We start from the raw sequence: 22,716 nt of genomic DNA, 5'->3' as shown, positions 1-22,716 counted from the left end.
GACATGATAAGCCTAAGTCCCATTACAAGCAATTCTGATTAAAAGAGTTATCTCCATGTTCTGATAGGAAGTTCAAATAGTTAATACTATATTCTACATACCTAATTTCAAGGAATTTACTTTTAAAATGAGCCTCTACTAATATATTAAAACAAACTATAGGTGACATGTAATCTTTGGGGGAATTGTAAAGCGCGCGCGCACACACACACACACACACACACACACACACACAATGAAAGGAGGGAAAGAAGAAGGAAACATTCCTGGTTTACAGCACTTAAAGATATTATCAGACTAACTTCTGTTACATAGTGAAAGACTGCTTTGAATTCAACATCATAGTGTATGTGTGTGACAAAACACCCCCCCCACCACTGCCAAAACCAGCTTGACCTATGCTAAAATGTGAATAAGGAAGGCAGCATATTAAAATTTTGACAATTTTAAAAATAAAAAAATTCCCAGGGCAGATTAGAAATGATTCCTATAATATCCGATCTCCAGAGAGATTGGAGAAGTGAGTTGGAACCAAGTGCTAATGAGAAAATCACATAGAGACCAAAAGACAAATTAGAGAGACCAAAGATGATTTTTAGAAAGGAAAGCAGCTACCAGGGAAATGGGAAAGAAAAGAATATTCAGAAAGCCTACTTCTAAGTGGGGAGACTAGAAGAAATAGTGTTGTTAGAGGATGAGATGAGCCAGAAACAAAAAGGAATCCCAAGGAATGGAGCACAGAAAACTATCGTAGGCAGATCAATAAACAAGAAAAAAAAAAAAAAAAAAAAAAAAGATTCTACATAGAGACTGAAAATTAAAAGGACAGGTCATCCAGTAAACTGGAGGTAGAGATGACGAATGTTGAGGTTAAACTTGCAAACGACCATTCAGTCTTTTACATTTGTTGTGTCAGTTATCATTTTATTGCCTCTTAGCTCCAAATGCACCCTTCAGTATATGTTCTAACAACAGAATATCTTCTAACTATTTCTCCTGTAAGGTGAGTATGATGTTAAGTTTTCTCAGCAGAGGGTGCTGAGGGAACGTTGCACAAGAGGCTCTCCAATGATTTCAGGTGCAGGCTGGAGTTGGTGGGGTGGCTGTGAGAACATCTGGTGGTGCTGACCCCAGCCATGGGCCCAGAACACAGTCCTTCTGTGACTTTGCAACATTAGTCTAGAAATAACTTTTCCTGCAGTCCTCTTGATATGGTAACCAAAAGCCTCATACACATTCTAGAAGCTTCCTGCCACTGCACACCATACTACAAGTCACTAGCTCCCCATTCCTGAATTCCTACACTCCAGAGGGTGGTCAATTGCTTGTCAGGCAGCTCCAAGCCAGCTCTAGCTTGGCCTAACCATGAAACTTCTCTGGGGCTGGTAGGCTGAACCAGACCCTCTTCGAATGAAATCTGAATCCTTTCCAAGTTTGTCCTTCCTTGGGTACTTTCCCTCAGCCCTAGCAAATCATATACAGTTTCCTTCTATATTAGTTACTCTTCTATAGCAGTTAATAATTCTCTATATAAAATTCCCCTTATTTAATCTACTGGGATTGATGGGGCCCAGTCCTGTATAATCTACTACCAAAAAACCAAAATATATTTACAACTACTAAATATAGTCCATACCCTGAAATTTCCTCAAACTCTAAAACCAATTGTACAGGTTGAAAGAGAATGAGAAAAGGATATATACTATGAATCAAACATATTCTACTGTATTAATAATATACAGAAAAGTCTGCTAAGCTATGTTGGACACATTGTAAAACTGTAAGTCAGTCATGCTCCAACTGGAGAGGTAAGACGCAAAAGCAAGAACTACAGCCAAAGCCCAGTATGACAGAGACCATGTGATGAGTACAGACACTGAGTGGCAAAAGGTCCTTATAGATCCTGAATGTCATTGGTAACAGAAATACAAGTCAGGAGGCTAATATATGACTGAGTATTGAGATCCAAATTTACAGTGGTAGGAATGTAGACATAAAGGAGAGGCTATGTTCAAGGGCCAAATCAACATTTTTGGTGAACTAGAATTAGAGTAGTGCAGAAAAAGAAGTTGAGAACTCCTAGTTTCCTACCTTGAGGTACTACCCATCAGTGAGGAGGAGGAATGCCAACAGATGGTAGGTATGAATGGGTGGTTTTTTAAGTCAGTCTTTCACATGTTAATATTAAAACTCCTGAATTAGAATTCTTCAACAATGGAAATATAAATCAAGAGAAAAAAATGCCTGGAAAATTCCCCAATATTAGGAAATTAAACAACATGCCTCTAAAGAGTCTAAAGGTCAAAGGAGAAATTGAGAATTAGAAAAAAATTTTAACTACATGACAATAAGAACACAACATATTGAAATATACAGAGTATAGCTAAAGCAATGATTAAAGTATAATTTAAATTTCATATTAGAAAAATAGAAATAGCTAGAATAACTTAAGCATTAACCTCAACTAGCTAGAAAGGAGCAAACTAAACACAAAGTAGAATAATAAAGTCAAGAATTCAATGAAATAGAAAACAAATACAGAGAAAAATAAATGAAACCAAAGTTGGATAAAATTTAACTAGACTGATAAGAAAAGAGAGAAGATACAAATGACCATTACTAAGAATAAAAGAGGTAATACCACTACAGACTGTACAGAAATTCAAGAATTACAAAAGAATATGATGTAGTATTTGTGCCAGGAAATCAGATCATTTATGTGATATGAAAATTTTCAAAAAAAAAAGAGATCTTTTAAAGAAACAAAATCAGAACTGTGTCAATAAAAATTGAATTAGTAATTAAACAATCTTCCCAGGTTCAGATGGCTTCACTGGTGAAAAGTATCAACAGTTAAGGAAGGTACAATACCAATCCTATAAAAATTCTTTCAGAGAATAGACAGGGAAACATTCCCCTAACTTATTTTAGAAGCTCAGAATAACCTTGATATCAAAGCTAGACAAAGATATCACACGAAAAGAAAACATATTAATATCCCTCATGGAAACAGAGAAAAAATTCTTAACAAAATAAAATCAACACAAAACCAACAATATAAAAAAAGATTATATGCCATAAACAAGTCCAATTTCTTCCATGAATTCAAAGTTGTTTTAACATTGGAAAAAAAAAATTAATGCAGTGGTTCCCAACTGGGGAATAGGGACTGAATACTCCTGGCATCTAACGTGTAGAGGGAAGGGATGCTGCTAAACATTCTACAACACACAAGACAAGAAATAACTGCCTGGCCCCAAATGTCAATAGTGTTGAAGGAGAGAAACCCTGAATTAATGTAATTAAGGACAAAATCATACGAATCCTCAATAGACACAAAAAAGCTACTGACAAAATCTAATACCCATTTATGGTAAAAATTCTCAAACTGAAAATATATAAAAACTTCCTCAAGCTATGATCAAGGACATCTGTAAAAAACAACTAACACTATACTTAATGGTGAAAGCCTGAATGCTTTCCTCTTAAAATCAGGAAAGAAAGGATGTGCAGTCTCACTGCTTCTATTGAACACGCTGCTTCTACTATACTGGTTCTAACCAGTACAATCAGGCAAGGTAAAAAAATTTAATTTATGCTCTCAGAAAGACATTGTTAAAAATATAAAAAAGACAAGCTACTGACTGAGAGCAAATGTTTGCAAAACATATATCTGATAGAGAATGTATTTCCAAAATATATAAACAGCTCTTACAACTCAATAAGAAAACAACCCAACCAAAACATAGGCAAAAGGTTTGAAGAGACATTTCACCAAAGAAGAATCAGAATGGGAAATAAGCACATGAAAAGATGCTCAATTATTAGTCACTGGGGTAAAGCAAATTAAAACCACGAGACACCACAACATACCTACTAGAATGGCTAAAATTTAAAAATCTGAACATACCATGTGCTAGTAAAAAAGTAAAAGCAATGCCTCATATTGTGATGGAGGGAATGAAAAATAATAAAGCCACTCCGGAAAACTTTTTGGGAGCTGTTTATACAATTAAACTTGTACTTATAAACCAGCAACCCTACACCTAGGCACCTATTCAAGAGGAATACAAATATATATATGCCCATGTGCAACACTGTATGCAACTATTTATAGCCACTTTATTATCACCCAAAATTGGAAAACAAAATAAGCTACGGTACACTCATATAGTACAGCCATACATACTACTCAGCAATAAAAAACAGCAAACTACAAAATCATGCAACAATGGATGACTTATGCTAAGTGAAGCTAAGCAAGACATAAAGGGCCACCCTTTACTGTACTGTTTCTACAACACACCTTATGGAAACCAAACTCCCAAGGATATGTAGACAGAAATCAGACCTGTGGTTTCAAGGAATTTGGGTTAAGGAGAGGAATGATTACGAAGGCACAGGGGAAAAACCTTTAAAAAAAAATTCTATAGGAGGCAATGATATATATGTATGCACTGTTCCTTGTACTATTTTATCTGTATCAGCCTTGTTGTTGGTGAATAGTAACAACAGAAGTAAAAATAAGCATGTATTCATCAATTTCTGTGTTCCTATAATGTTCTATACATTTACATGCATTAACTTACTTAAACTATATAATGTAAGAACGATTATTACTTCTATTTTATAGCTGATGTAACAGACATGCAGGTAGTTTAAACAACTTTCAATGAACATAGAAAAAGAAAAAACAAACAAAAAAACCCAACTCTCAGTGACAATAGCTAATATTCAGAAAAGAAATATCCAGACCATGGTGGTTTGGCTTCAAAGACGGTATTCTTCATAACTTGATCTTGATTTAAAAAAAATAAACAAACAAGGTTAAGGGTGCCTGAGGGGCTCAGTTGGTTAAGGGCCTGACTCTTGACATGGGCTAAGGTCATGATCTTACAGTTTGGTTCCTGAGTTGGAGCCCTGCATTGGCTAGGGCTTTGCGCTGAGTGCAGAGCCTGTTTGGGATTTGCTCTCCTCTCTCTCTCTCTCTGCCTCTCCTCTGCTCACACGTGTGTGTGTGTGTGCGCGTGTGTGTGTGTGCGCACGCGCGCATGTGTGTGTGCTCGCTCTTTCTCAAGAGAGAGAAAAAAAAGGTTAGAATCTATAGAACACGAATCTAAAAGCATATTAAAAATTGTCTGTGGGGTGCCTGGGTGGCTCAGTCGGTTAAGTGTCAGACTTCTGCTCAGGTCATGATCTCAAGGTTTGTGAGTTCGAGCCCCACATCGGTCTCTGTGCTGACAGCTTGGAGCCTGGAGTCTGCTTCAGATTCTGTGTCTCCCTCTCTCTCTGTCCTTCCCCCACTTGCACTCATGCTCTCTCTCTCTCTCTCTCAAAAATAAACATTAAAAAATTTTTTTTCTTAAATGTCTGTCATCGGTGCTTTGAAAACAGAGTACTTTATCTTAAAAATTTTAAAGATGTAACTTGTAAAAAAAGGTTCAGCAGTTGGTTTAAAAGTAAACACACCAGATGAGGAATCAGTAGACAACTTACACTTACATTTTAGCGATTACATATAAAATGTTTTTATCTTCATAATGTCATTTGGCTACAAACAAATTTTCAGAGTAGTCAGAGCTGTTAGTACTTTTATTTTCAATTGGTAATGATCAGATATTAAATAAACGTAATCATCTATTGCAACTCTGTAGCCAAAACATTTTTATTTCATTTATAAGGAAAGTGAATGAGATTAAAGTGTCAAATATCTTGCCACAAGTCAGAAAATAGCTTTCTATGCCAGAACTCCAAACCAACTCATTTCAAATACTGAAGCTGTTTCCACTTTAAACCCAATTTATTTTAAGTATGTTAGTTTAAAAAATAGAACAAAAAAACTCACTACATAATCTTTTAGTCCTTAGGATGCTTTTCATCATTTTGTCACTCTATCATTCTTAAAAGCAATATGATAACTCAAAATGTTCAACATCACTCATCATCAGGGAAATACAGTTCAAAATCACAATGAGATACCACCTCACACCTGTCAGAATGGCTAACATGAACAACTCAGGCAACAACAGATGTTGGCGAGGATGCAGAGAAAGAGGATCTCTTTTGCACTGTTGGTGGGAATAAAAGCTGGTGCAGCCACTCTGGAAAACATTATGGAGGTTCCTCAAAAAATTAAAAACAGAACTATCTTACAACCTAGCAATTGCACTACTAGGTATTTACCCAAGGAATACAGGTATGCTGTTTCAGAGGGGCACCTGCATCCTTCATAGCAGCACTATCAACAATAACCAAAGTATGGAAAGAGCCCAAATGTCCATCGATGGATGAATGCACAAAGAAGATGTGGTATATATATGCAATGGAGTATTACTCGGCAATCAAAAAGAATGAAATCTTGCCATTTGCATCTATGTGGATGGAACTGGAAGGTATTATGCTAAGTGAAATTAGTCAGAGAAAGACAAAAATCATATGACTTCACTCACATGAGGACTTGAAGAGACAAAAAAGATGAACATAAGGGAAGGGAAACAAAAATAATATAAAAACAGAGGGGGACAAAACAGAAGAGACTCATAAATGTGGAGAACAAACTGAGGGTTACTGGAGGGGTTTTGGGAGGGGGGATGGGCTAAATGGGTAAGGGGCACTAAGGAATCTACTCCTGAAATCACTGTTGCACTATATGCTAACTAATTTGGATGTAAGTTTAAAAAAAATAAAAAAGTAAAATTAAAAAAAAAAAGCAATATAACTCACAATTTCCCCTACCAGGTCACCAACTTCATTTAACTCTAAATAATCAACATATATAAAAGCACCAGTTCCACACTGTGTTCTATAAAAGCATCTGCTGAATTAATTAATTAAAAAAAAAAATTAAGCCGCTTAAAAAAAGAATGTTGTAATGGAGAACTCGGAAATAAAATTCATATGGAAATACAAAGGACCCCAAATGGCCAAACAAAAATTATTAGTGTATACAAGTATTTTTTTTCTAATGTTTATTTATTTTGAGAAAGAGCAAACAGGGAAGGGGCAGACAGAGAGGGAGAGAGAATGTCTGAAGCAGGGCTCAGAGACTGACACAGGGCTCAAACTCATGACCCATGAGATCATGACCCAAGCCAAAATCAAGAGTTGGACACTTAACTGACTGAGCCACTTAGGCACCCCAAAAGCTAGTATTATTTTAACTTTGATTTATAACTCCAAATTTAGTCTTCCACATACTTTAAGAAACTAATACAAAGAATTATTAGTTTATGTTTTTGCACACACAATGTATAAAAATCTAATTTTGTGACATTGCCAATCAAAAGGGGGTAGGAACAGAGTCGTAAGAAGATTTTTATGTATTATTAAAGATGAGCTAGTATAAACTGAAATAAGAGTAGTATAGTATTAGATTGCTAAATGTAACCCACACAATAACCACAAAGAAAACAGCAAGAACATATACACAAAAGGAAATGAGAAACGCATTTAAACATTTCACTACAAAAAAACTAAAGACAAAAGACAATAATAAAGGAAATGAGTGGGGCGCCTGGGTGGCGCAGTCGGTTAGGCGTCCGACTTCAGCCAGGTCACGATCTCGCGGTCCGTGAGTTCGAGCCCCGCATCAGGCTCTGGGCTGATGGCTCAGAGCCTGGAGCCTGTTTCCGATTCTGTGTCTCCCTCTCTCTCTGCCCCTCCCCCGTTCATGCTCTGTCTCTCTCTGTCCCAAAAATGAATAACCATGAAAAAAAAAAATTTTTTTTAAAAAATAAAGGAAATGACAGAAAAACTACTAGGCATATGAAAATAAATAGCAAAATGACAGAAATAAGGTCCTTCTTATCAATAATTACTTTAGATTAAATTACACTCTCCAATCAAGACAAAGACTGGTGGAATAGGTAACAACACATGGTACAACTATATTCTGCCTCCCAGACACTCACTTTAGATCTAAAGACACAAATATACTGAAACTTAAAGGATGGAAAAAGATATTCCATGCAAACAGTAATGAACTGTTACTATACAGAGAATGGGTGACTATACTAATGTCAGACACAACAAACTTTAAATCAAAAAAGGTTTCAAGACAAAAAGGACAATATATATTAACAAAACTTGCAATGCTGTAAGTATAACAATTACAACATTTAGACACTTCATGACAGACCATCAAAATATATGAAGCAAAAACTGACAGAAATTAAGTGAGAAACAGTTCTATAATAGTTGGGGATTTCAATACACCACTAGATAACTGGTAGAACCAGAAAGAAGAAACCGAGGACTTCACATAATACACCAAATAGACCCAATAAGAAAAAGGACACACATTCCACTCAAGTACACATGGGACATATTCTAGGATAGACCATATCTTAGGCAACAGATTAATTCTACAGAGATAGACACAGCAGAATGCATATTCTCTGACCACAACTGGGTAAAATTAGAAACCAATAACAGAAGTGAAATAAGAAAATTCACAATTTTGTGGAAATTAAACAAAATGCCCTTAACAACCAATGGATGAAAGAAGAAATAACAGGGAAATTTAAAAATACTTACAGAGGAATGAAACTGAAAACACAACACACCAAAACTCATGGGAGGTTGCAAAGTAGTGCTAAGAGAAAAAATACCTATAAACACATCATTAAAAAACAAAACAAACAAAAAAAACAGATTTCAAATTAACAGCCTAACTGTAAAACTTAAGGAACTAGACAAAGAACAAACTAAACCCAAAACTACTAAAGGAAAGAACATAATAAAAATTAGAAGTAAGCAAAATAAAGAATAAAAAAATAATAAAATCAATGAAACCAAAAAGGAGTCCTTTGAAAACATCAACAGAATTGACAAATCTTTAGCTAGGTACACTAAGAAAAAAAAAAGAAAGTCAAATCACCACATCAGAAATGAAAATGTAAACATTACTACTAATTCTGTAGAAATTAAAAGGATCATAAGAAAGTGCTATGAATAACTACTCTAACAAACTGGATAACTGAGATGAAACAGGACAAATTCCTATACATATAAAATCTACTAATACTAAATCACATAGAAACAGAAAATCGGAATAGACTTATAACTAATAAAGAGATTGGACCAGTAATCAAAAATCTCTCAACAAAGGGGCGCTTGGGTGGCTCAGTCAGTTGAGTGTCCGACTTCAGCTCAGGTCATGATCTTGCAGTCTGTGAGTTTAAGCCCCATGTCGGGCTCTGTGCTGACAGCTCAGAGCCTGGAGCCTGCTTCGGATTCTGTGTCTCCCTCTCTCTCTGCCCCTCCCCTGCTCATGCTCTGTCTCTCTCTCTCTCTGTCAAAAATCAACAAACATTAAAAATAAAATTTTTTTAATAAAAAAATAAAATTCTCAACAAAGAAAAGCCCAGGACCTGATGGTTTCATTGGTTTTTACAAAACTTTAAAAGAACTAATATTATTGATACTTCTCAAAATTTTCTAAAACATTGAGGAGGATGAAGTGTTCCCAATTCATTCCATCAAGCCAACATTATACCCTGATACCAAAGCCAGACAGAAACACTACAAGAAAACCTACTGACCAATTATCACCCATGAACACTGAGGCAAAATCCCTCAACAGAATACTAAAAACCAAATTTAGCAAGTATGAATTCCCAGAGAGATTGAATACCAGCAGTACTCAGCCAAGAGAAAGAAAAAGGGTCATAAAGAAATATAGAAGACAGAAAATCCAAGAAAAACAGTGAAATAAACTGATATTTAAGATTTCAAAGACAACTTCTCAGAAATAGTTATCAATCTACATGTTGAAAGAGAGCACCATTACCAGAAAGGTCAATTCTGGGACACATTTAGAAAATTTATTATTTTAATGATATTGAAAAAAAATTACTTCAGGAAAAAAAAAAGACCACTTTTCTTATGAAACAATGAAATTAGGTTCTTGACAGTAGGAAGCAAAATAAAATGCAGGTGGTATGATTTTAATAAATTCAAGCAAAGAATGTATGACCTAGAATTTTATATCCAGCTCAACTCTCAAGCTATCGAAAAACAGGTTTAAACATGCAAGGACTTGAGGAATGAATACTGTTCTTATGAGACTCTCCTAAGGAGTCCTCTAGAGGAATATCTCAGTCCAACTGAGAAATATGTATAAAAAATATTTTAAAATATGAATATACAAAGTATCATGTACTAATATATAACATATATTACATATTTAATAACAGTGTATGTAATATACCATATATAATAAAGGTCATATATGAAAAACCCACAGCAAACATACTAAATAGTGAAAGACTGAAGCTTTTCCTGTAATATCAGGAACAAGACAAGGCCCACTTTCACAACCCCTTCCCCCACCACTTTCACAACTTCTTTGCAACATACTACAGTTGACCACTGAACAACGCAGGGATTAGGGGCACTGACACTCACACAGTCGCAAATCCACATATACCTTTTAACTTCTCCAAACTTTACTAATAGCCTACTGTTGACTGGAAGCCTTACCCCTAACATAATTAGTTAATCGACACATATTTTGTATGTTGCATGTATTTTATAATGTATTCTTACAATAAAGTAAGCAAAAGAAAATATTTTACTTTAATGTTTATTTATTTTAGGAGAGAGAGAGAGTGTAAGCGGGAATAGAGAGAGGAAGAGAGAGAATCCCAAGCAGGTTCCATGCTCAGAGCAGAGCCTGATGTGGGCCTTGATCCTACAACCATGAGATCATGACCTGACCCAAAATCAAGAGTCAATCACTTAACCAATGGAGCCACCCAGGTGCCCCGTGGAAAATATTTAAAAAATCATAAGAAAAGAAAAACACATTTATATACTGAACTGTATTTATCCAAAAAAACCCCATATAAGTGGATTGGTGTTGTTCAAGGGTCAATTGTACTTGAAGTTCTAACCAGAGCTATTAGGCAAGAAAAAGAAAAGGTATCCAAATTAGAAAGAAGTAAAATGATTGTTTGCAAATTATACGATCTTCTATGCAGAAAATTCCAGATTACACACACACACACACACACACACACACACACTGTTAGATCTAATAAATGAATTCGGCTAAATAGTGGGATACAAAACCAATACATAAACATCAGATGTATTTCTATATATTGACAATGAACAATCTGAAAAGGAAATTACTGAAAAAAAAAATCTAATTTCAATAGTATCAAAATGAATAAAATAATACATATGAATTAACTAATGAGGTAAAAGACTTATACAACTCTAAAACATCATTATAAAAAATTAAAGGCATAAATAAATGGAAATGTACCATGCTCTTTCATGAAATGGAAGACAATAATAAGATGATAATATTCAAAGTAATCTATGAAGGTTAATGTATTCTGATTCAAAATCCCAATGATGTTTTTTTGCAAAAGTAAAAACCCCATTCTAAAATTCATATAGCATCTCAAAACAACTCTAATAACCAAAGTATCTTGAAAAAGAACAAAGCCAGACAAAATATGCTTCCTGATTTTAAAACTTACTAAAAAGCTACAGTAATCAAAATAGTCTGGTGCTGGCTTTATAAAGACCTACAGAGAGACAAGCAGAGCAGAATAAAGAACCCAGAAATAAATCTCTGCATATATGGTCAAATGATATTCAACAAGAGTCCCAAGATCATTAAATGGGGGAAAGGATAATCTTCAACAAATGGTGCTGAGAAAGGTGGACATCTGTGCAAAAATAATGATGTTGAACCCTTACCTAACACCATATACAAAATTCACTCAGAGGTAAATCTAAGACCAAAAACTCTTAGAAGAAAACACACGGCAAAAGCTTCATGACATTAAATTTGGCAGTCATTTCTCAGATAGGACACCAAAGGCACAGCAACAAAAGAAAAGATAAACAAATTGAACTTCAAGGAAAATTAAAACTTGTGCATCAAAAGACAATGCCAACAGAGTAAAAAAGGCAACCCACAGAATGGGAGAAAATATTCAAGTCATGCATTTTAGAAAGGATTGATACCAAGAATATATAGAGAACTTCTAAACTGATCAACAACAACAAAAAACCTGATTCAAAAAACAGGCAAAGGATATGAATAAACATTTCTCCACATATACAAATGGCGCAATTTTTGAAAAACTTATGGCCTTTTTATGTAAAGTTTACTTATTATTTTGAGAGAGAGGGAGAAAGAACGAATGGGGGAGGGGCAGAGAGTGAAGAGAGAGCAAGAAACCCAAGCAGGCTCTGCATCGCCAGGACAGAGCTCAGAGCCCAATGTGGGGCTCAAACTCAGGAACCATGAGATCATGACCTGAGCTGAAGTCAGATACTTAAATGACTAAGCCACCCATGTGCCACTACCAATGGCCTTTTAACCACAAGCAAAGATGCTCAACATCATTAGATACCAGGGAAATGCAAATAAAAACTACAATGAGATACCACAGGTTTTGGCAAGGATGTGGCAAAATTGGAATCCTGTGTACTGTTGATGGGAATGTAAACTGGTACTACAGTGGCTACGGAAAACAGAATGGTTAATTCTTCAACAAACTGAAAACAGAACTGTCACATGACCTGGCAATTTCATTTTTGGGCAAATACCCCAAAGAATTGAGAGCAGGATCTCACAAATACCCATACACCTATGTTCATAGCAACATTATTCACAATAGGTAAAATACAAAAGCAACCTAAGTATCCATCAACAGATGAATGGATAAACAACATGTGGTATATAAACATAATGGAATGTTATCCAGCCTTAAAAAAGAAGGAAATTCTGTTTTGTGCTACAACATGTATGAACCTTGAGGACATTATATTATGCTAAGTGAAATAAGCCAGTGACAAAAAGACAAAATTGTATCATTCCACTTGTATGAGATACTCAGGGTAATCCAAAATCACAGAGACTGAGTAGAATGGTGATTGTCAGGGGATGGGGGGAGCGAAGAATGGGGAATTATTGTTCAATGGATGTAGTTTCAGGTTTTGCAAGGTGAAAAGCTATGGAGATGGATAGCAGTGATGGTGAATGTATTTAACATTACTGAATTCTACACTTATAAATGGTTAAATTTTTTTAATGTTTATTTTGAGAGGGGGAGCATGAGCAGGGCAGGGGCAGAGAGAGAAGGAGAGAAAGAATTCCAAGCAGGCTCTGTGCTGTTAGTACAGAACCTGATGTGGGGCTCAATCCCACGAACCATGAGATCATGACCTGAGCTGAAATCAAGAGTCAGACACTTAACCAACTGAGCCATCTAGGCACCTCTAAATGGTTAAATTTCATGTTATGTGTATTTTACTATAATAAAAAGAAACCATATGAGATACCACTTCATGCCAATAGGTGATATCTTAAAACGCGCGCGCGCACACACACACACACACACACACACACACACACACACACACACAGAAAACATTAAGTATTTTTTTTTTTCAACGTTTATTTATTTTGGGGACAGAGAGAGACGGAGCATGAACGGGGGAGGGGCAGAGAGAGAGGGAGACACAGAATCGGAAACAGGCTCCAGGCTCTGAGCCATCAGCCCAGAGCCCGACGCGGGGCTCGAACTCACAGACTGCGAGATCGTGACCTGGCTGAAGTCGGACGCTTAACCGACTGTGCCACCCAGGCGCCCCAGAAAACATTAAGTATTGGCAAAGATTTAGAGACATTAAAACTTTCCTACATTGTTGGTAGGAATGTAAAATGGTGCAACCACTGTGGGAAACAGTCTAGAGGTTTCTCAAAAAGCTAACTAGAGTTACCATGTGAACCAACAATTTTACTCTTAGATATATACTAAAGAGAAATGAAAACATACATCCCCCAAAAAACTTGGTACACAAAAGTTAGCAGCATTATTCATTACAATCAATATGTGAGAAAAACTCAATGTCCCATCAACTGATGATAGTTATAAAAAAAAATTGCAGCATATCCATGTAATGAATTATTTATCCATTAAAAGAAATGAAGTATTGATACATGTCAGTAACATGAATGATTATGCTAAGTGAATGGGAGCCAAACATAAAAGTGCATACATTTAAAAAAAATGTTTGTTTATTCACTTTGGAAGGTGGGGGCAGAAAGAGAGGGAGAAAGAATCCCAAGCAGGCTCTGTGCTATTAGTGCAGATCCCAACACAGGGACAGAACCCAGGAACCGCGGTATCATAACCAAGGCCTAGTTCAAGAATCCAAAGTGCAACCAACTGAGTCACCCAGGCGCCCCCACCCCATCCAGACTTCTAAATGAGAATACCTATTTGTTTGTTGATTTTATTAACATTTTTTTACTCACATAGCAAACTCCTTCAAAGTCCTTCCTCAAAATCACCCCTACTGCATGAAGTTGGTGCATATGATGGATATATGCTGTATTTTTATACTTTCATTATAAATAGGTACCAACAACATATGGTATAATTTGTACTGTTTAAAATTTAAATAAGGATATTATACTGTACATATCCTACCTCAACTTATTTTTCCACTCGGCAGTATACTGTCAAGATCTATCAACGTTCATACATACTTTTATAATTTAAAAAATTGCATGTCATTTGGAAGGCCTTAAACAGATGTTCCAAAACATTTTTTTTCTCAGCTGCACAAAATAAACTAAAAAAGTTTGTTTTTAAACATTTTTGGGTGAATACAGCAGCATTAGCAGCATCCTACTGCTTGTCAGCATCTTCATCTTCACAGGTGTTTTCTTCTGAAACTCAGTATCAAGTAACCATCTGACTGATCTGTTCTTCTCTGGAATTCCTTGCCAAAGTGAAAATATGCAAGAGCTCAGTAATTTTAAAAGATGAAATTTATTCAAGAGAAAAATAATGCTTCCACTCACCTAGCTACCTAAAAATATACTCAACGTATAAAAAATATATTCACATGTAATAATTTTGGCAGTTTTCAACATGAAAGAGTATGAGCATAGGCTACAGGTAAATTAACAGACAAACAAACAATTAAATACATGCAAGCTTTAAGCTGAAGCCAGTACTAAGTAACATCCTTTTACATGTTAAAAAGAACATTAAGTTTATAGAACTTGGCAACATACTTCTGGTTTCTAGTTTCAGAAGTACAGAATCATTCCATTCTAACAAAAAGTAAAAAGCTGAACAGACTAAAAAATCAACAACTCTTGGATCTGTAAGTGAGGAAATGACAGAGGACAAACTGGAGTAGCCAACCAGCCCTATCTACTTACGGAAGGCAGGTGGGGGGCAGGGGGGACACTGGTAAAGTTTACAGTCCAGCTTACTAAAAGACAGCTAATCCTAAAACTACAGAATGTTTTCTCTCTCCACACACCTTGCATCCACTTTACTAAAAGGCTTATTTACCATAATTCCTTTTACCTAGCAGATCATGTCTGGCTATGAGAAAAATATTGCAAAGTATACCAAAAGGCAAAAAACACAAGTTGAAGAGACAGAGCAAGCATCAGAACCACATACGACAAACATATTGGAATTATGAGATCAGAAATGTAAAACAATTACATTAATTACATTAATTGATTAATATGCTAGGGGCTCTAATGCATAAAGTAGACAGCATGCAGGAATAGATGGGTGATGTAAGTAGAGAGACAAATCTTAGGAAAGAACCAAAAAGCAATGTTAGAGACAAAAAATACTGTAACAAAAATAAAGAATGCCCTTGATGGGCGTATTAATGGACTGAACATAGCTGAGGAAAGAATCTCTGAACTAGAGGGTATCAACAGCAACCTCCAAAACTGAAAAGAAAAGAGAACAAAGACTGGAACAAAACAGAACAGAAAATCCAAGGGCTGTGGAACAACAACAAAATGTGTGATATACATGTGTGGAAATACCAGAAAAAAGAGAGAAAGGAATAAATATTTGAAACAATGACAGAAAATTTCTCCAAATCGATGTCAGACACCAAACCACAGATCAAGCACTAATGAATAAATGCCAAAAAAAAAATCCAACTACCCTGTACCAGGCACATCTTATCAAACTACAGAAAATTAAAAGTAAAGAAAAAATGCTGAACGAAGAAAGAGTAAAGACACCTTACCCAAAGTAGAACAAAGATAAGAATTACAGGACTTCTAGCCAGAAGAAGCCTGCTTCAGATTGTCTGTTCCCCTATCTCTCTGCCCCTGCTCCTGCCCCACTTGTGCGTGTACGCTCTCTCTCTCAAAAAACAAATAAAACATAAAAAAACACCCCCAAAACAGTAAGTCTCTAGCCAGACTAAGAAAAAAAAAGATTACATAAATTACTACTTTTAGAAATGAATGAAGTGATGTCACTATAGTTCCCATGGGCATTTATTAAAAAAAATAATAAAGGAATACTATGAACAACCTTATGCCCACAAATTTGAGAACCTAAATTAAACGGACCAATTCCCTGAAAGACAAAAATCTGCCAAAACTCACACAAGAAGGAGACAGTCTAAAGAAATCTGTATCCTTTAAAGAAATTGAACCCATAATTAATAACCTTCTAAAACAGAAAGCAAAAGACCAAGGTGGGTACACTGATGAATTCTACCAAACATTTAAGGAAGAAATTATACCAATTCTCTACAATCTTTCAGAAAATAGAAGTAAGGGGAATACCTCCTCATTCCATGAGACTAGTCTGATCCTAATATCAAAACCAGGCAAAGACATTAAAAGAACACTACAGAGCCATATGTATTATGAACATAGGTGTAAAAATCCTCAACAAAGTATTAGCAAATCAAACCCAGCAATGTACTGTAAGAATTATATACTATAATCAAGTGAGATTTATCCCTGGTATGAAAAGCTGGTTCAACATTTGAAAATTAATTAAAGGGTGCCTGGGTGGCTCAATCTTTATGTGTCTGATTTCAGCTCAGGTCATAATCTCACAGGTTCATGAGTTTAAGCCCCACATCGGGCTCTCTGCTATTAGCTCATGCTTCAGATCCTCTGTCCCTATCTCTCTGCCCCTCTCCACTCCACTCGTTCTCTCTTTTGCTCTCTTAAAATAAATGAACTTAAAAAAATTAATGTTTATCACATCAAAAAACTCAAGGAAAAAAGATCATGTAACTTTTATCAATAGATACAGAAAAAACATTTGAAAAAATCTATCCATTCATGATAAAATCTCTCAGCAAATTAATAATAGAGTGGAACCTCCTCAACTTGATAATATCTACCAAAAATCTATAGCTAACATCACACTTAATGTTGAGAAGTTCAAAGCTTTCCCACTAAGATCAGGAAGAAGTTAACAATGTCCCCTCTCACCACTCCTTTTGAACATCGTATTGGAAGTACTAGCTAATGCAATAAGACAAGAAAGGGAAATATAGGGTATATAAATTGGTAAGAAATAACTTGGTAAAAGCAAAGTAATGCTAGTTTTGCAACAGAATTCAAAATCCCAAGTCACTAAATCATATTTCAACTTATCTTAAGTATTTTTGACCCCTCTCTCCACCCAAAAAGAAACAAAATCAATAGATGCTTTCTGTTATCCTCTTTTTTGGAGCTATGACATATAAATGATATTATCATCATCTGTTAAAACAGGCATAACAAGATTCTTGTAAAAAATCTTATATGCACACAGGGGTGGGAGGGGAAGAGGAAGGGAGAATGCACGCATGAGCAGTACCTGACATTTTAAAATGTTATGGCATTATTAAGTTGATTATGAATAGAAATAGATCCCTATATGGAACTATAATTGATAAAGGACAAATGTATACAACCTACAGCATTTCCACACAGAGTTCATGAGTATTAAATGGTAGCAAAACATTAAGTGTTACTTACCCATAAGTAGTATGTGAACTGAAGTGCAAAAATAGCAATGCCTTCATTATCAAAGGAGCCAGCTACTGAGCGAGAAATGTAACCTGGCACAATAGCAATAAAACAAGCAGCTAAAAGTCCTGCTCCTTGGTTCCAAAGTTCTCTGGTAAGCAGGAAAGTAGATATAGATGTAAGGCCGCTAAAAGTTGGTGCAAGGAACACACATACGTCTCTTATATGAACTGTTATGTTCAATGTATTTAAAATCCAATGGATAAGGCCAGCTGTTATCATCAACCCTGGGTAAACCTAGGAAGACAAAAATGGAAAATTTAAATGCATATAAAATAAGGGAATTAAAAAGACTAACATAAGTTCTTTTCTTTATTATTACATATTGTTTATAGTAAGTCTGAGAATAAGATCTCAAAACAGTTTGCCTTCTTCACTGAACTTCTACACTACAAAACTAAATGTTCTTTTGTATTGGATACAAAGGAAAAGCTTATAAATGGAGCAATACATATTTAAATAAACGATCAGATAGACTGAATGATTAAAACTGAAAATGTTTAGAAATAGAAAACTGTCGGCAACTTTCTTATAGATTCTACTATTTTTTCACTATAAAACAGGGTCTTCGTCTAACTTACTCTTTTAAAAAAAAATTTTTTTTTTACATTCATTTTTGAGAAACAGAGTGAGACAAAGTGTGAACGGGGGAGGGGTAGAGAGAAAAGGAGACACAGAATCTGAAGCAGGCTCCAGGCTCTGAGCAAGGGGTCAGCACAGAGCCTGATGCGGGGCTCGAAGCCACAAACTGTGAGATCATGACCTGAGCCAAAGTCGGACGCTCAATCGACTGAGCCACCCAGGTGCCCCCTAACTTACTCTTAAGTTTAGGGTTTTAACAGGCTCCAACGTTGCCCGCACTTTTGTGTATGTAAGGGGAGTGAGAAAAAAAAGAGAAGAAAAGTTATGTGCCATATTATTTAAGTGTCTTCCTGCCTTTCAAAGCCAAGATTTGGAATATAAACAACTCTAAATAGGGAAACAAAACAAAACAAAAAATACAACTAGTCAATTGGTGAATTCAAAGATAATTACTTTGGGATCCTGAAAGGTTGAACATTTTTTACACCACTTAGTATTTAAGGCTGGAAGAGAATAACAAGAAACTACAAGAGGCCAATTAAACCTTACCCTAAAAGAGGAACATGATAACATTAGGAGAATTCAGAGAAAAATAAGTAGGATATTATTTTTGAGCTATTCATAGGTGATTAAATGTGTATTTACATTTCCATCCTTATCTAACACCTGAAAGATTCTTTCCTTTCTTTTATCACAGAAATTACAAAAGTTACATTTCTTTTCCTAGCTATACTGATTAAAAGTGCAAACCCTCTATGGTCTTTAACTCCTTCCCTTGCTTCTTCTCCTTAGCACTTACCACCATTTAACATACTTTTCATTACTTTATTTATTATCAATTAAACTCAACACCCTTAAAAGAATATAAACTCTGGAAGAGCAGGAAAAGTTTCCCCAGCACCCAGAACAACAATTAGCATAAAATAGATGCACAATACCTATTCAGTGCATGGAACGAGAATGTGATTAAAGAAGGGGGTAAAGTGTGGCAATCATCACAATTCTTAAAAACTAAAATTTTGTGCTTTTTCACATAGAATACCAGGTCCCAACACACAATTTTGACAGCCATATTAAAAAACAAAATGAAAATGAATCCGAAAATACCTCTTAAGGTAATCAATACATCCAAGATAATATGGCAGACTAAGTTGATACACAAAATATAGCCAAAATACATACAAGCATAGGAGCAAAGGACCTTAAAAACCAACCAAACAAAAACACCCACCCAACAACAACAAAAACATATTTAAGCTCACAAGAAAGGGAAGCTTCTAGATGCCAAAAACATAGAAGGAATTTAAAGTAGGTTCTGATGCCAACGGAGCCCCAATGAGAAAATAAAAACACTCCAGGCTGGACACACATCTTTGAGACTGGAGGTTAGCACGGCGGCTCCAGACAGGGATCAGAGAAAATACCTAATTCCCAGCACAAACCCAGGGTCTGTTTATGGAACTAGACTAGACAAATTATACCCACCCATCAAGGGAAACAGTAAGGAACTTTTTTGCCTTACTTCAAAAGCTTTGAATAGAAACAAAATGAGAAACTCATTCAATACATGTGTAAATGTGAGTTCCACATTTACAACAACTTCAGATGTAAGAAGCCTCAAGCTGAGAAATAACCTCTAAAAACTGTCCTAAAACCAGTAAAACCCCTATTGGCTAGGGTGAAAGCAAATGAGAAAAAAGTATTACAAAAATGGTCCCAAATACCAGGACACTTGGAGAAGAAAACAAGCCCTCCAGTGACGACGAATTCAAAATAAAAAGTTATACACATGCCAGGAAACAAACTGTACTCATCAAATACTGCACTAAGGTATATAACAGGATATATCTTCCTTATCTGCCCTGGAGACCATCATGACTCCTCTCCTTGTTTCTGTATCTCTGTTTACATCAAGGATAAGAAGATGCCCCAGATTAGAAAAACATCTCACTATCATGGAGAACGTATTCTTCTGACACAGAGGGAACATTTATAAAATGTGGCTATATGCCAGGCCACAAATCAAGTCTCAAAAATTTCAAAGGATTGAAATTTCTGTTTGTTCTCTAACCATAATAGAAGCATAAAGTAAAAAAAGATAACTAGGAAATCCTCTTATGTTTAAAACTCAAATTCTAAATAATCCGTGTACCAGCGGGAATTATAATGGAAATTAAATTTCAACTTGAATGAAAATAAAAATACTATGTATCAAACCTTATACATTATAAATGTAGCTAAAACAGTGATTATTGGGAAATTTATAGTTTTAAAATAAATACACCAGGAGTGCCTAGGTGGTCAGTTGAGCATGACTGTTGGTTTCAGCTTGGGTCATGATCCCAGAGTTGTGGGATCAAGACCTGCGTACAGCTCTGCACTCGGAGTGGAGCCTGCATAAGATTCTTTCTCTTTCCCTCTGCACCTCTCTCCCATTTGTGTGCGCTCTCTCTCTAAAATAATAAATGAAATGAAATGAAATGAAATGAAATGAAAACAAAGAAAGGTTATTGAGTAAAGTATCAAGAAGTCAGAAAAACATCAAAATAATCTCAAGAAAATGTGGGGAAGGAAATAAATTGAAATTCACATAACAAAAGACAAATATATAATGGAGATAATCAACAACATCAAAGTTTCTTTGGGTGAAGAAATCTAACAAAAGTGATAAACTTCTAACAAAAAATAAGGCTAAATATATGTTCCCCATAGATGTCTACCTATCATTTTCTTTTTAACATTCTTCCTACATTCCAGATCCCATACATATTTTCCCTTATGTCACATTCTGAATATAATAGCTTCCCATGAGCTATGATCAATACTCAATTACCTGAAGTAATTTAGGGCAGCTTTAGGACCTAAAAATTGAAACTATCTGATTCTTCTAAATTTCGATTTCCTTCCAAAAAATATGATTTCAACAAAGTTGTTACAGAATAAAATAAAACCGCAAATAACCTGAACTTAAGATGTACTATGACAAGAAATCTCCCCTCCCAGTCTCCCCTTGTTAGAAATAGTGGCTAGTATGAGATAACACAAACATGTGCAGGGAAGGGGTGGGGAGGGAGTGTCAAGAAGAGATTTAGTAAATAAAAAAATACTGGATAATCAGCTACAGAAAACTGTATTAGTTAACTATACAAAGGTTTCAAGGATCTCCATCACCTTAGTAACTAATGATTTACTCAAATAACTATAAAACTTTGTGATTAACGTAAATAACTGCAGAGATACTTACAGTACCACCTACTATTCTTCCTAGTGGATACCATGCTCTTTCATCAAACCAGTTTAAAAATTCATAGAACCCATGAGATGCAAGATGATGTGTTGATCTATAGTTAAACCTAGAAAAAACAGGAAAAAAGGAAATGTTATGAAAGTTTGCTTACTAGAAACAAGTAGCTCTATCTTTTTAATATTATAAAAACAAATATCTTTATATTTAACTCTATAGCTACATAAATATTTCTTTCACAGAAACTGAGTAACATTATTCTCCAAGGAATAGGCTTATAATACTACTAATATAACTAAAAACAAAGGCCCATTCCCCCCCCCCCCAACCCCCAACCCATGCCTACAAAATGAGTAATGCTCAAAATAACATTTGGTCATTGCTTAGGATGCAGGCAGTACATGGCTATGGATTTAAACAAAACAAGGTGAGGGTACATGGAATTCACCACACGGTCCAAGTCAATGACTCTCAAAAGATTAATAACTACTGACAGAAGACAGCATCAGAATAACTTGACATGATCGCCTTCAGTCCTACAACCCTAAAAATTACAGGAATAAGCAATAAATTATAATAGCACTAAAACCATAAGAAAATAAAGTGTAAGAGCACTGTAAAACAAGAATGACCTTAAGGAATGAGAAATTTAATCAATGAAAGACAAAAGATAAATGAGAAGAAATGCACTGGACCATTTTTAGACAAATTTCATCAAATACAAAAATGAACACACCCAAATATCAAATATTTGAGAAAAGTAAGCAACATGAAAGCATCAAAAACAAATGGAAGAATACCATAGGAAGCAGAAATAAGACTACCTACAGAGACTACCTAAGACAGGCCTTGGCAGCCTGATAGGATATAACAATTATAAATATATACACACTCAACATCAGAGCACCTAAATATAGTAAGCAAATAGTAACAGATCCAAATGCAGAAATAGAGAACAATGAAATAATATTAGAGGACTTTCAATGCCCTACTTTGAATACTGGACAGAACATACAGAGAGAATATCAGTAAGTTGATACCGGATTTG

At 35.3% G+C, this 22,716-nt stretch overlaps 1 protein-coding gene across 1 annotated transcript in view; it reads right to left on the bottom strand.

Moving 5' to 3' along the window:
• STT3B (STT3 oligosaccharyltransferase complex catalytic subunit B) overlaps positions 1–22,716 on the bottom strand; it is a 106,388-nt gene that overhangs the window by 37,201 nt on the left and 46,471 nt on the right. Inside the window, exons 2-3 of the mRNA XM_045436418.1 lie at positions 21,669–21,777; positions 17,792–18,079 (exon numbers count right to left, since the gene is read on the bottom strand). Coding sequence (XP_045292374.1) covers positions 17,792–18,079; positions 21,669–21,777 — 397 coding nt within the window. The remainder of the gene's footprint in view (positions 1–17,791; positions 18,080–21,668; positions 21,778–22,716) is intronic.

Source organism: Leopardus geoffroyi, chromosome C2 (assembly GCF_018350155.1).
Source record: "Leopardus geoffroyi isolate Oge1 chromosome C2, O.geoffroyi_Oge1_pat1.0, whole genome shotgun sequence".
NCBI lineage: Eukaryota > Metazoa > Chordata > Mammalia > Carnivora > Felidae > Leopardus > Leopardus geoffroyi.
This window is presented reverse-complemented; position numbering and strand designations above follow the sequence as displayed.